The sequence below is a fragment of the Lycorma delicatula genome, chromosome 9, assembly GCF_047948215.1.
Source record: "Lycorma delicatula isolate Av1 chromosome 9, ASM4794821v1, whole genome shotgun sequence".
Lineage (NCBI taxonomy): Eukaryota > Metazoa > Arthropoda > Insecta > Hemiptera > Fulgoridae > Lycorma > Lycorma delicatula.
Window position 1 is genome coordinate 122,126,899 of NC_134463.1, and position 16,737 is coordinate 122,143,635.

Here is a 16,737-nt window from a genome sequence, read left to right on the forward strand (position 1 = left end):
TCTTATTCGGTTAGCTTAGAATTCAAGTAAACAAACTGCGCGTGTATGAAAACATACAAAAATCTTTATATGGAACTGTGAGCTTCACAGTTACAGCGGCGTGCTGTTCGGCTATTCTTCGCATGCGCGTAAAGAACGCTGAACGATGCTTTGAGGGAGAGAAAGCACTGCCGCTCCCGCAGTTCTGACCCTTGCGTGCCGGTAGAAGGTAGTTTTGTTTTTACTCCGCGCGTGTGTGGAACGTTCCTCGTTCGGCGAGGAACGTTTTCTAGTTTAGTCGGCGGAAAAAATACGAAAGCGGTTTAGTTGTTTTTCAGTAGCGATCAGAAGATGGTGTGTAAAGCAAGAACTCTTTGATCGCCACAACCGTCCAAAAATACGCTGGAAGGGCAAAAGAGAAGGTAATTAGTAAAAAATAATTACGTATTTGTTTCTGTGTAATAGAAATTTAAATTAACCACCGTTGGATTATAGTGTTTTTAAACCGACATTTTATTAAGTTATTATCTAATAATACTGAAAAATATTATCCGTATTGATATTTTATTATTTATTCGGTTAAACCGAATTCGATTCATTTTTGTCGGTTCTTTTAATTTTCATAAAAATTTGACCACGCCCTAGAAAAGGTCCAGAAAAGGGGTTTCTGGAGCACCACCCCCAGTAATTTTAAGTACGAGCCGCCACCGGAATCGATGCATGACTAAACCCTATTTAATCTCTACATAAACGAGCCTCAAACACCACTCGGTTTAAAGAAAAATAAACAGATCTAAAAATAATAAACATTATAATGATCTGTGTAAAGACAGAGATAAATTTAGAAAATTCATTTGAAAATCTACGTTTCCAGCGAAAAAGAAAAAAGAAGGTATAAACCTGAATAGATGGACCGAAGAAATGTGACATTTGGGAAAGCAAAAGAAATCAAAATTTTTGAAACGTGATCCTTAGTGAACAGAAGGTAAAGAATAAAACCCGTATTACTTACTTCGAAACCCACCCACCACCCGTTCAGAGATTAATTAATTTTTTTTTTTTAACTTGAAAATAGTATTTTTGTATTCCTCTAAGTTATGGTACTCTTTCGATTAAAAACTTCAGATTTTCTCCATGAAGCCTCCCTGATGTACTTGTGTCATACAGGAAATATCTGATCTGGACACCACATGACTTCTTTGTACGCCTATTATATTACATATACATATTTTTTTTAAATGAAATTACATAAAATCTTACTTCATTAATAACTTCCGATTTTTTTCATATATATATATATATATATATATATATATATATATATATATTTGTTATTATTGAATTATTATTATTTATTGTAAAATCAGAGGTTAAAAATTATTAATAAATCAATATATTTGAATAAATAACTAAATATGTATATGAAATCAGTTTTGAACCGATGTGCCTTCCCTTTGTAAGATCCAAATATTTCATTACTTAAAATTTTATTGAGGTATAACTATGAAACCGATGAAAATAAATACCGCTTATGAAAGATATATCGTTGACAAGCTCTCGATGAGGACTTATTATTGCAGTTAAGAAACCTCAAAAATCCAAACAAAAATTGGTTTTCGGGCTGTTTTGTACATTTTTGGTCCGCTTGATTGCAATCAAAACGAGAGGTCCACAATTAAATGTTACAACTGTTCTAAACTCAAAATTTCGAACTCCTGCGGCTAATCGTTTTTGAGTTATACGAAACGTACAGAAGTCACGCCGAAACTAGTCAAAATGAGATCGGGGATGATGAAAATGGATATTTCCGTTGAAATCTGAAAACCGACACTTTTCGCGATTACAATACTTCCTTCACTTCGTACAAGGAAGTAAAAATTAGACCTTTTTGTAGCAGAGACATTTTGACAATCTAAATTCTCTATGCCTAATATTTTAAACATTTTTATTTGAGGAATTTTTATAACTTTTACGTAAGACCGATATGTAAATTGTATTATATAATTATTTATTTAAGGTGTTTCTAAAAAGATATTTGTTTTCCTAAATAAATAATTTTATATTATAATCTAATGAAATGAAATTAAACTGTGTTAATCCTTCTTTTTATTAATAACTGTTAACGGTAAATTCGGTATTTTATTCATCCCTTACTTAAGAGGTAATTACTAGGGGTAGTTACCAAATTGGCTATTTTGTAAAATCTAATTTTATATTATTTGATTATTATAGAATTTTATTTTAACTTATTGTTGCGTAACCGTGGAAACAAGAATTACTAAATAAATATAATACCGTAACAAGTTTGTGCTGGATTTCTACTGGATTGGCTGGACCGATCTAGTTTGAACTCTACTAGTAAATACTGGACAAGATCGGACTGGGCTCTTTTGGACAGAAATTACCCGATATGCAAGGATCAAGGATCAACGACTCTGTAGTCAAGAAAGTTACCGTGATATTTTGTTTTTTTGAAAAAGCCCCCGATTTCCACTCCCACGGTCCGATTTTTCCCATTAACGAACTCGACCGAGAGTTTGGGTCGGTATATTTTATTTATCAATTTGAAAGTGATCGGCCCAAAATTACGGCAGTTACGTCCACAAAAAAGTGAAATATATATCAACTTTTAACCTGACGGTGGTTTTGGGGTCTGGAGGTTATGAAACGCGAAGATATATCGAAATTTTCTGGAAGTCGAATCATGATACCCATTACAATAGGTAGCTTTCTTCTAAAATCCATCTAATAGCAAAAAAGTTATTTTTACAATAAATTTTAGCTTTGCAAAAACGGCTTCGTTTAACCGTTTTTGAGTTTTTAGCTGTAACTAATCGAAGAAATTCAGTTTTTAAGAGCTTAAATTATAGATACTTAAAAAATGTTGGCCTTGGAAGTTTACCTTCTCTTTTTCCTGTTTAGCCTACGGTAATTAACCTTTCAGATATTATTTCAAAGGATGATGTACGATTGTAAATGGAGTGTAGTCTTCTACAGTCTCAGGCCGACCGTTCCTGAGATGTGCGGTTAATTGAAACCCGACCGCCAAAGAACACCCGCGATCTAGTATTCAAATCCGTGTGAAAATATCTGACTTTACTAGGACTTGAACGCTGAAACACTCGACTTCGAAATAAGCTGATTTGGAAAGACGCGTTCACCACTAGACCAGTCCGCTGGGTTCTATGAAGTTTACCTGGTCCTACAAAATTGGAAAACTTATTTTCACCACCTACGAATGGCCGCCAGTTTGTCCAGTGGGAGGTGCAACGGGATGCTTTTATGATATCTCTCTAAATAATCGTCAGATTTTCAAGATTCGAACGGGGTATTTGTTAGGCGATTGAAGGATAACTTTGGCATGCATCACGTAAACTCTCGATCTCTAACAGATAACGGTTAATCGGAAATGTTATCGAAAAATGAAAAATTATTTATTTAACCGTGCAAATAATAAATAATTCGTACGGTGCTGCATTTCTCATTATTGAAATTGAAGACGACATATCACGAATTATACGTAACGCCAAACCAAAACTACTGAAAATTTCTGTTAAAAATTCTTCTTACGTTCTTGTCACTGCAAACTAAGAAAGATTTTGAAATGAAAATTTTTTTAGGCGCGTTGTAGGGAGATTTTGGGATAGACTTTCTACGGGAAAAAAAGAGCCGACTCGTAACCAAAATTATCACGAGACGATAGAGCTACATATGTTATAAATACGTTAGTTCTCACAAAATACAACAGATGGCGCTGATGTGTGATCGCGTACTTTTAAAATGGTTAAATATAAGTTTTTTTTTTGAAATTGTTGGTTTTAGCTAATTTAGAGATGAAATACTTTTTAACGATTAAAAATTAGTTTGAATCGCTAAAATATTTATTTTTAGCATTAATAACACATTTTAATTAAATAAATACTTGCTTAATAATTTTTACTCAAATAATGTCACGTTAATTAACGCCATCTCTTGCATTTTAAGAGAACTATCCAAGACCAGCACTGTACAATGTATATTGTACATTCTAAAAAGAATACAATAATTATACTTCCACAAATTATTATACAAAGAACGGTGCGTTCTTTGTATAGTACCTACAGAAGATTGTAGGTAAATTTCTTTATCAGCAGTTGTAACCGCAACGTCAGTTCTTGTATTGTTGTTGCGGTGAGTTTAGTGAGTTACCATGTTCTCGGATAAAGACAAAGGAAAGTGTGTTTTATTGATGGCCGAATTAAAATCCGTAATTTTAGTTCAACGCGCGTTTCGACGTGAATTCGGAAGAGATCAGCCACACAAAAATAACATAACGCGTCGGTTCAAACGATTCGAAGAAACCGGATCGGTTAAGAAACAGAAATCAACCGGCAGACCAAGTGTACCAGACGAAACGGTTGAACTAATTAGACGATCGGCAATTTGAAGTGCTGGGAAGTCCATCCCCGTCGAAGCGTCGAATTAGGTATTCCAAAATCAACGGTTCACAACGTTTTACGTAAAAAACTGAAATTACACGCTTATAAAATCCAGATACTGCAGCCATTGAAACCCGATGATGGTGTAAAACGTTACAATTTTGCTGTTGAAATGTCGAACAGAATAAGTGAAAACGAAACATTTTTAGACGATATAATTTTTACAGACGAAGCTACATTCCACGCGAACGGATGCGTTAACAGACACGATTCACGAATATGGGGCTCTGAAAACCCACAGCGATTATCGAGAAACAACGCGATTCGCCTAAAGTTAATGTTTGGTGTGGCGCGATGAAAAGTCGTGTATAGGGCCTTTCTTCTTTGCTGAAAAAATAATTAATGGAGTCGCGTATCTTGACGTGTTAACCGATTATCGCTTTCCTCAGCCGGACGAACTCGAAAACATTCATCGACTTCATTCGCAACAAGTCGGTGCTCCCCCGCGCTTCAACGCGTCGGTCGCGGACACTTCGAACGAAAAATTTGGAGATCGATGAATAGACCGGCAAGGACCCGTACTTTGGCCTCCAAGGAGTCCAGACCTGACACCTTGCGGTTTTTTCTTGTAGGGGTACATCAAAAGCGTTGTTTATACGCAAAAAATTCGCGACCTAAACCGCTTAAAAACAGGATTAACGAAGCGATGACAACCGTTAACGAAGAAACGTTAACTGATGTTTGGAGAGAAGGCGAGTATCGTTTGGACATTTGTCGAGCGACTAAGGGCGTACATATTGAAATTTATTAATTATGTAAAAAAATGTTTGAGACGACAAATTTGAAAAATAAAAAACATAAACCGTAAGTAATTCTGTTTTAATTTAAACCGCGTTCAAAACCGCACCGTTCTTTTACGATAACCCTGTATATATATCGGCATAGTACACGCAACGCGTTAGATAAAGAATATATTTTATACGCCATTCGAGATATTCAAAAGAATAAAACTTATTTTTTTACATTTACAATTCCGAATAATTTACTTATAGTTAATTTACTAAATTTTAATATTATTAATTATATATTTATTAATATAATTATAAATTAAAAAAATCCATTAAATTTATTAATAATATATATGAAAGAGGAAAAGGCATAGAGCGAGAATATATATACGCATATATGAGTGTGTAGTACTAGATTTACTAGTAAATAGGGTCGGTATAGTGGTAAACGCTTCTTCTCAAATCTGGTTGATTTGGAAATCGCGAAAGGAGAAAAAATCTGGTCGATTTGGAAATCGTGAGTTCCAGGGTTCAAGTCTTAGTAAAGTCTTTTTTTTCAATTAACCACATATCTCAGGAACGGTCGACCTGAGAGTGTATAATAAGACTACACTTCATTTACACTCGTACATATCATCTCCCGAAGTAATACCTGACGATGATTCCCGGAGGCTAAACAGGAAAATGAAGATATGATTTATCGCCGGCCTCCATGGCGCGAACGGTAGCGTCTCGGCCTTTCATCCGGAGGTCCCGGGTTCGAATCCCGGTTAGGCATGGCATTTTTAAACAAGGTACAAATCATTCATCTTATCCTCTGAAGCAATACGTAACGGTGGTCCCGGAGATTAATAAAAACATCTTTTTTCCGCTCAAAAAACCAAAATTTGTGTGATATAAATAAAACGGTTAACAAAACGATACTGATATCGAAAATGGTAACGCATTACATTTCTATTATGAATATCTGTTATTAATTTAGAATTTTCTTTAAATATTCATAATAATAGACGATAAACAACGTTTAAGCTTTCCACATAATAACCAAAAAAAAGCAAAAATTTGTTAGAAAACTCTTACCCGGCCGATTTCATTTATTAAACAAGGAATAATCATAAAAATTGTATTATTTCTATAAACGAGATAAATGAAATCGGACCGGTAAGAGTTTTATAACAAATTTTTCTATTTTTTTATTATTATACGGAACGCTTAAACATAGTTTATTGTCTACTAGCAGACCCGGCAATGCTTCGCTCTTGCTAGATTTCACTATAAATGAACACAATTGAAAGTTTGATAAAACATTAACAAAATTTAACCTTCTCCTTTTTCCCATTTTCTTTCCCCATTTTAATTTTTACCAAATTCCCTTTCTTTTTACCCCCTTTTCCTTCTCCCATTTCTCTTCCCTTATTTCCCTTTGCCCCTCGCCTTATTTTTTCTCCTTTCTATTTCCTTTTTCCGTTTTCCCCTTTTTCCCTTTTCGATTTTCCCTTTCTCTCTTTTTGCCGCGCGTAAATCGGTTCAGTGGTTTTTTTTTAGTCTATACTGGACATATATATCGAAAAAATTGAAACGGAATCGTAAAAAATTTAGTACAGCGTGTTTTGCTTTTACGTCCAACAGATAGCGCTGTTTTTACCTGTCACAGGTGTCTCATATTAGGTATATAAGAACACGCGCTTATTCGAACGCAACGTTGCGTCAAAACAAACGAACATTTACATTTTTATTTTTATAGATTATTTATATTTAACCTGTATTTTAAAACGGATTTTGATAATAGAAATGCAGCGTCTTACCTTTTTTGATATCGGTATCGATTTCTTAAATTTTGGTTTTTTAAGCGGAAGAAATGAGATATTTATTTCTTTTCCTGTTTAGCCTCCGGAAATTACCGTTCAGAGGATGAATGAGGATGATATGTACGATTGTAAACGGACTGTAGTCTCGTACAGTCTCAGTTCGACCGTTCCTGAGATGCGCGGTTAATTGAAACCCGACCGCCAAAGAACACCGGTATCCAAGATCTAGTATTCAAATCCGTGTAAAAATTATCGACTTTGCTATGACTTGAACGCTGGAACTCTCTGCTTTCAAATCGGCCGATTTGGGAAATCGAGTTCACCGGTAGACCGACCCGGTGGGTCGAAGAAGAAAACGATATCTGCGAGACTCTAACCGTACGGTTTACAATTTCATTGTAATTTTTTTTTTTTTATTTCTTCCGCTCACCTTTGACGTCACAACATATCAGACGATTACAACAGTTGCATGTCAGCGCTACACTAACGCTCCTTGCGGTTAGAGGGGGTACTATTGAAACTGTAAACCCGCTTTGCCGGTAATTTATTTATAGCATTTTTTTTTGTGCTGAAATATGATTTTTCAATTTTCTTTTTTTGAAATATTATTTTTTAATCGTTAACAAATTTCCTAAGAAAATAAGACCTCGATTAAGCGAAATATCGACATGCCTACATAAAACGAAATATTTTTGCAAAAGTGGATCCGCTAAATGACGCTGGGGTCGTGATATTTGGAAAAATTATACATATAATGAATATTTATGTGTGTGTGTGTGTGTGTGTGTGTGTGTATATATATATATATATATATATATATATATATATATTAGAAAAATTAAATGACGTGACAGAGGATTCCACTATGAAAAGTAAAACAGATTCCTTACTTGAGCACGCAATTAATTTTGAATTTGTTTTATTTACAGTTATTCGGTATGAATTACTATTGACAAAGACATAATTGCGATTTAAGTTTAGTAACCGATCTTTTAAAAGGGTCGATAGATTTTTTTAAAGAATTTGGAGAATGGTTTTTTAAAATATAAAATGAAAGCAAATAATATTTATTAAAAAATTAATATTTCAAACGAATAAAAAACCGTAAGAATAAGAAAACGTAGACGTTTATTTGATTACGAAGGAGCAGAGCGGACGAAAGAAACTTCTACGTAAATTATTTCTTGACAATAACAGATCAAGTCATATCTTCATTACGAGTGAGATTTGAACAAATTGAAAATCATATTAATATTTTCGGTTTTCTTTATAATATTTCACTATTATTAACAATGAAAGACGACAGACTTAAAAAGTTTTGCGTGGATTTATTTTTAAAATTAAGGCAAATAAAAATCGTGATGCAAATAGAACCGATTTATACGAAGAAATTAACATTTTTTGTTCGGTCTGTACTAATGTTGAAAGTGAAACACCAAATACGGTGCTTGAATATGAGAAATATTCACGATTTTTTTTCCAAATCCGGCCGTTATTTTAAGAATATCGTTAACGATTCCGATTTAAACAGCATCAGCAGAACGAAATTTTTCTAAATTAAAATCGATTAAAAATTATTTACGGATAATAGTGTCACAAGAACGACTAACAAACCTGACGCTTTTATCTATTGAGCACGAAATACGGTAAAACTTTAATCGCTATGATTTTATAAAAGATTTTGCTGAAAAATTAATATTTCATAAAATAGTACGAACGAAAGGTTCATTGAAAAAAAAATTAAGATAAAAATAAATAAAAACAAAGATCCAATTTTAAGAAAAGTTTTTTACACTTTTTGTTTTATAATATCCGCAATTTTATTTAAATACATTTTTGAAAATTTAATTGTTTTCCTTATTATTTTTACTGAAACTTAGTTTATTTTTAGAAAGGGCCCTGCAATTTCAGATTTGTCCCGGGCCCCGCAAAAGCAAGGGACGGCCCTGTGTATGTCTATATAAAAACATATAAATTATTTATTCATTGCTTTATATTTATTTAGAATTGCTATTCAAATTTTTTACAGTTTTCAAACCTCTATTTTTGGATAATTTTGGGTCGATACAATAAAATGATTTTTTTTAATAATGCTGAACCGTTTTCACATTATTATTGCGATTGTTCAAATCAATGAAAATAAAAACTCAAATACTAATGGATGACTAGAGATCGACTAGAAAAACCGACATATGAACTAGATCAGTATTAATTTCATCTTTACTGTAGTGAAAAAAAAGAGTTTCATTCGTGAATATAGAGTGCTTTATTTGATGAGAATTTTGAAGTTGTTTTTTCATAAAAATAAAAAGAATCTTATTATTAATAGTAGAAGAATATACACGTGGAAAAAGCCAGGCGATATGCAAGGTATCAGATAGATTATATCACGGTTAAGCAAAGATTTAGAAATCAACTTGTCGACTGCAAAACTTACCCTGGAGCAGACATTGATAGCGACCATAATTTTGGTGATAATGAAATGTAAATTGGGATTTAAAAACCTGAAGAAAAGCTGTCAGATGAATCGGTGGAATTTAGAGAAGCTTGAGAAAGAGAAGATTTTTGAGGAGGACATCGCAAGAGATCTGAGTAAAAAAGATAAGGTAGAATGTTAAAAAGGAAATTATTAAATCAGCAGAAGCAAACTTAGGCAAAACAAAGAGAACTGGTAGAAAACCTTCGGTTTCAGACGATATATTGCAGCTGATGTAGTGATAAAGAAAGTAAAAGGAACTATAGACAATTAAGAAATACTGTAAACAGGAAGTGCAAACTAGCGAAAGAAGAGTGGATTAAAGAAAAGTGTTCAGAAGTGGAAAGAGAAATGAACATTGGTAAAATAGACAGAGCATACAGGAAAGTTAAAGAAAATTTTGGGGTACATAAATTAAAATCTAATAATGTGTTAAACAAAGATGGTACACCAATATATAATACGAATGGTAAAGTCGATAGATGGGTGGAATATATTGAAGAGTTATACGGAGGAAATGAATTAGAAAATGATGTTATAGAGGAAGAAGAGGAAGTTGAGGAGGATGAAATGGGAGAAACAATACTGAGATCTGAATTTAAGAGAGCATTAAAAGATTTAAATGGCAGAAAGGCTCCTGGAATAGACGGAATACCTGTAGAATTACTGCGCAGTGCAGGTGAGGAAGCGATTGATAGATTATACAACCTGGTGTGTAATATTTATGAAAAAGGGGAAGTTCCGTCAGACTTCATAAAAAGTGTTATAGTCATGATACCAAAGAAAGCAGGGGCAGATAAATGTGAAGAATACAGAACAATCTGTTTGTTTAACTAGTCATGCATCAAAAATCTTAACTAGAATTCTATACAGAAGAATTGAGAGTAGAGTGGAAGAAGTGTTAGGAGAACACCAATTTGGTTTCAGGAAAAGTATAGGGACAAGGGAAGCAATTTTAGGCCTCAGATTAATAGTAGAAGGAAGATTAAAGAAAAAAAAACCAACATACTTGGCGTTTATAGACCTAGAAAAGGCATTCGATAACGTAGACTGGAATAAAATGTTCAGCATTTAAAAAAAATTAGGGTTCAAATACACAGATAGAAGAACAATTGCTAACATGCACAGGAACCAAACAGCAACAGTAATAATTGAAGAACATAAGAAAGAAGTCGTAATAAGAAAGGGAGTCTGACAAGGATTGTTTCCTATCCTCGTTACTTTTTAATCTTTACATGGAACTAGCAGTTAATGATGTTAAAGAACAATTTAGATTTGGAGTAACAGTACAAGGTGAAAAGATAAAGATGCTACGATTTGCTGATGATACAGTAATTCTAGCCGAGAGTAAAAAGGATTTAGAAGAAACAATGAACGGCATAGATGAAGTCCTACGCAAGAACTATCGCATGAAAATAAACAAATACAAAACAAAAGTAATGAAATGTATTAGAAATAACAAAGATGGACCAATGAATGTGAAAATAGGAGGAGAAAAGATTATGGAGGTAGAAGAATTTTGTTATTTGGGGCCTTCAGTCAGAAATATAATTTGTTAACATCAAAAATTAATTTAAATGTCAGGAAAAAATTTTTTAAGTATATGTTTGGAGTGTCGCTTTATATGGAAGTGAAACTTGGACGATCGGAGTATCTGAGAAGAAAGCTGATTAGAAGCTTTTGAAATGCGGTGCTATAGGAGAATGTTAAAAATTAGATGGGTGGATTATGTGACAACTGAAGAGGTATTGCGGCAAATAGATGAAGAAAGAAGCATTTGGAAAAATATAGTTAAAAGAAGAGACAGACTTATAGGCCACATACTAAGGCATCCTGGAACAGTAGCTTTAATATTGGAAGGACAGGTAGAAGGGAAAAATTGTGTAGGCAGGCCACGTTTGGAATATGTAAAACAAATTGTTAGGGATGTAGGATGTAGGGGGTATACTGAAATGAAACGACTGACACTAGACAGGGAATCTTGGAGAGCTGCATCAAACCAGTCAAATGACTGAAGACAAAAAAAAATTCATTAATAAAATTATGTCACAATTGTGTTTAATCTGTATCGAGTCAAGTTTTAATTACTAACCTGATATATATTTAAATACAAGTGAATACAATTAACAACTGATCACTCAGAGCTTATTAAAATGAGAGTTCTATCAGTTAAAATATTTCAAACAATTTGAAAGATTTCAAAATATATTTCAAACATCACTGAAGTTTAAAAAAAACGTTTGCCCTCACACATTAACCATTTATCATTCACACACAACTTAATAAGTCGATATTAATTAAATAGAAAGAGAATTAAAAACAATTTTTCTTATAACAGAACACACGCGTGCACGCATACACACACAGAAATGAAATTAACAAGAGACTAACCCATGTTTGTTACAATATCCAATAATTATAAATACTTACATAACCCGGATAAAATTCCATTTCTTCTTCTGTCTTCATAGTGTGTAAATCATTTATTTCAAGTTCATTGGTTTTCATGTTAAGATTAAGCTGTGGTGAAACTTTATCATTTAATGAGATCTCAGATTCCTCTAAAAATAACATAAAGAAAGATCTTACAAAAACGTGAAAACTAATTATTATTCAATAAATAATTTTTTTTTTTTATTTTGACTGGAACTTAATAATACCATAACATAATTATATCACATCATCATAAAATAAATTATTAATAAACAAACGAATTATAAGAAAAGAAATACTATTTGTTTAAACAAGTAAAATATAAGATAATATAACCTTGTTTTAAATTACAACCCGAGCTTTTAGATCGTACGAACAGTAAACAGAAAAATAAGTTACAATGTAAAGATAGATTTTAGTTGTTTTAATGATTTAATTAATGAAAAAGATTCTAGTTTTATAAATAAATAAAGGGCAAAAAAAAAAGGGCATCAAAAAATAACATTAGTGATGTTTTCATTATCGATAAACTGAATAAAGGAATTGAAAATGCCAAAAACACTACAGACTATTAAATTTCTTTAAAGCTAAGCCTTGGTCAGTTAAAAACATAACCCTACTTCTTTTATTAACTAAGAAAGTGAATTAAATTAAATGATAAATTATCCGGATGTCGATGTTTAAATAAGCGATTAAATAAGTATTACAAAAGATAAAACAAACTTAATACTTAAAATTTTTAGAACAGATTAAACAATAAATTGTGTTATACAGAAAATATAAAATCAAAATGCTAAAGAATAAGGGTATGACAGATGAGCAGAGACAGTTATGAATCACCTAGTGAATTTTTTATTAGAGTTCGGCAATAAAATAGATATACACTGAATGCAATATTGACATTACTAATTAAGCGACAGAAATAATCCTTTATAGATAATTAGATGAAACAATAATCTGTGAGCACACAAGTAGGCGCAATATAAAAAGTATTATTTTTCCTTAAAAAGATCATAGAGTTGGTTGTTATGCGGGGAAAGCGATATAGCTTTGGTAAATATCTTTTATTTAAATAGCGATTTATTGATTTTAATACCGTTCAGTAAAACAACAACTCACTTTAAAATGTAATTAGCGCTTATAATACCAGGATAATGTGTTCTTAGCCAAATATTATAAAATGTATAGTTAAGAATTAAACATCAATAACTTGTTATATTATCAGTATTATTTAATGAAGATGATTTGAGAACTGAAATACTTCCTGTGTTGTAGAGGGCATTATTTGCTTTCTCATGGCTCCAATTTAAGTCTTGTGTGTTAATTACCGTCTGGTGGTTCATAAGGTTGTGGTTGTCACTACTATTATAAATATATTTCTCTGACCGAATGTCTTTCTATGTCATATTTTAAAATTAATAAACTATTTTTTTATAAATGAACATATTTACGTTAAATTATGATTTTTTTTTTTAGGCTAATGATCTTCATTTTCGCTCGATGAATTATGTTAACAGTCGATTTATCATACAACAATATTTCAGCGACCGATCTTCAGCCGATGGAATTACTTGCACTTGCACAATATGAATCGAATTCATCGACTTCACACCGTTACAAAACATTAGAAGATGATAGCGCTAGAATTAATCCGATCGGAAATCCATTATTATGCGACTGTAGAAATTATCACCTTAAAGGGTTTTTGAGGGAACTCTTAACAACAGAAGTTTATTATTTGATCGATATCGTTTCAAATAATCTAACATGTTCTGGACCAAAGCAATTAGAAGGTTCGTACTGGAATACGGTGCCATCAAAACTTCTAACGTGTGAATCAAGTCAAATAATAAACAAATCTAGTACTATACGTCCATAAGAATGTAAATGTTTCTACCGTCCACAAGATGAAGGCTTGATTATCGATTGCACCGAACTAAGGATAAAAACTCTCCCTCGAAGATTTCTTCTTGGAACATTACAATTCTACACTAAATCGTATAAAAATGTTAATCATACCGAGCTATATTTAGCAAGAAATTATTTATCATCACTGCCACTAGAATTAGATAAAGTTTTAAGTATATCACGACTTTATCTCTCCTCAAAAACATTTCACAAATAACTTTGACCGGCTTATCGCCTAATATAACAGTAAGTATCAGAATAAATTACTTTGAGTATAGCCATAATGATTGTACATTTAATAATAAATATTTTATTTAATGATTTTCACACTTGTTGACTATAAAATACAATAATTAAGACAAATTTTACTAAAATTATTTTAAGTAATGATTAAGATTTGCGGACAGACAGACACACACACACACACACACACACACACAGAGTGAGAGGGGGAAAGAGAGAGATCAAACAAGCTCCAACAAAAATATCTTCACCACCGTAATATGCTTTTACATTCACAGAAGTTAGTGATTATGTTAAGAACAAAGAGTGTAATTTCAGTTCTGTTCACAAGTTTGTATTAACATCTTTTCAGAAATATGAAGCGACCTGGTTTATTTTAAAAACATTTTTAATCTTTCTGTGACTAATACTGCCTCAACAATAATGTTTAAATTTAATCGATCTTTAACTATACTATCAGGCGTACTTCCATACCGTTTGAATATTTACTTCTAATGAACATCTCGAGAAGGATTTTTTATTTCATTAAGTGAACTCTTAGTTCCGATATAATTATTGAAAATTTCATTCGGTCTGTGCTAGATAATATTAACTGTATTTTCTCAAGAGTTTTAAAAATAATTTAATAATCAAGAACAACGATTTTTAAAAGTTACGTCAACAGCTAGGCATCAACAATATTTACGGAAAGGTTTGTCACCCGTAATAGTTGAAGCAGAAAGCAGCAGTACCTTGTATATTTGAAAATATCTTTATTTATTTATTTTTCTTTAAAATGATATTTTTAAAAAATTGAATTTGTTTAAAAAAGGAAAATACGGTACTTGTTTGTTATTGCGCCGCCACTTTTTTCAGTTTTTATGGACTTCTTCAGATTTCATGAGAAAATGAATGTTAACATTTATTTAAGGTAGAAAAAGTACATCTTTTAATGAAAAATAAAAGTTACAAAACCATAAGTTTACTATTTTTTGAACAAACATGAGAGTTTCTTGTACAATTAGTAGCTCTCTTCAGCCGTACCTTTCAAAGTTTGTTCTTTCTCATTTAACTGATATTTCAAAAAGGACACAACCCTAAAATTAAGAAAGTAGAAGTCACGCATAGGTAAATTTTATTTCTCCCTATACGACAGCTGGCAACACCGTACTCAAGGTTGAAATCTTGTAACGGTTGAAATGTCTTTCTTATGCACTAGTGCTATACCGGTATATGTTTGTCTCTATTATGTTAACTATGTCGTTTTCCAAGGACAAATATGTGTTTATTGTTGAAATTTATTGTGCATATAAATCTTACAAATGAGTGAAAAATTTGAGTCGGATAAAATATTTCAACTCTTCAATTCCTAATAAGTTGACAATATCGTGTTTGATTAATAGGAGTGTACACGATCGGAAAAGTACGGGTCAACCATCACTGTTAACAATAGAAGTTCTGGAAGGTGTTAAAGAACGTTTGACTCGCTCACCCGGAAGATCTCTCAGAAAGTTATCTCCATTGACTGGGCTATCACTGTTTACAGCTTTCAGTGCTACTAAAAAATTACAATTACATACTTATTGCATCGGTGTCGTTTAAGAACTGAAACAAGTATACCGTTTACAATATTGTCGGTTTCATTCTCTTACTAAAGACAACGGTATTGAAATTTTGGACTGTGTTTATTTCAGCGACAAATCATGTTTATTGCAGTATTAAATTTACACGAACAAGAATGTTGATTTCAGCAGGATAATGCAATGTGTAATACTGGTAATGAAACGCTGAATATGTTACGGGCATTTTTTGGCCATTGTCCGGGCATTTTTTGGCCATTGTCCAAGTGTTATGACCTCCAAGATCCCCAGAGCTTACACTAGCAGATGTTTTTCTTTGGTAATATTTAAAAAGTGTAGTTTAAAAATATCCTCGTACACTTGACAAATTGAAAGCTAATATTTAAAGTGAAATTTCAAACATTACGAAAAGCGGGTACAAATGTTATGAAAAGTGTAGGAACCTGCATTATTGGGATCACAGGAAATCATTTTGAAAATCTATTGTAAAGTTATTAAAGGTAATTTGAATATTGCTGTATAAGTATTTTATTAACATTAATATCTTTGTAATAAATTCATGTCGTCAGACAAAGGGGGTTGATCCTTTTTGAAATACCTGTTTTATATATATACATATATACACATACACATATATATATATATATGTGTGTGTGTGTGTGTGTGTGTGTGAACCTCTGGGGTGGAGTTATAGTATCTCAGCCTTTCATCTGAAAGAATTTCCATTTTATACTCCAGCATAAAAGTTTTGGGTTTAAATGGTGAATTAATCATCAATCGGTTGATATTTCAACTGATCACATATTATTTTATTAAAAACTATTTTTTTCTGTTCATAGATCTTAGAACTGGGCCGCAACAACATGACATACCTGGAAGCAGACTCGATAAAATTTTTAAGCGATGCACACCAATTACAACAAATTTCCTTATATAACAATCCTTGGGCCTGTGACTGTCAGTCAAAGGACTTCTTAAGCTTCATTCAAAATCATTTTGTAAAAGTAAGAATCGTTTCAGATTATTAGTTAGTGATTTCAGACCGATTAGATTTTACTAGAGACCGGATTATATGCGACATAAAAAGCTTGAAGTATGCGTGCAAATATGCATGAAAAATGCTTA

General features: G+C 32.2%; 1 protein-coding gene across 3 annotated transcripts in view; it reads right to left on the minus strand.

The window, feature by feature from the left end:
- The window catches only part of LOC142330255 (uncharacterized), a 30,734-nt gene that overhangs the window by 7,557 nt on the left and 6,440 nt on the right, over positions 1–16,737 (minus strand). For all 3 annotated transcript variants that reach the window (XM_075375436.1, XM_075375438.1, XM_075375439.1), the window contains exon 2: positions 11,900–12,030. In XM_075375436.1, coding sequence (XP_075231551.1) covers positions 11,900–11,977 — 78 coding nt within the window. In that variant the 5' untranslated portion in view covers positions 11,978–12,030. The remainder of the gene's footprint in view (positions 1–11,899; positions 12,031–16,737) is intronic.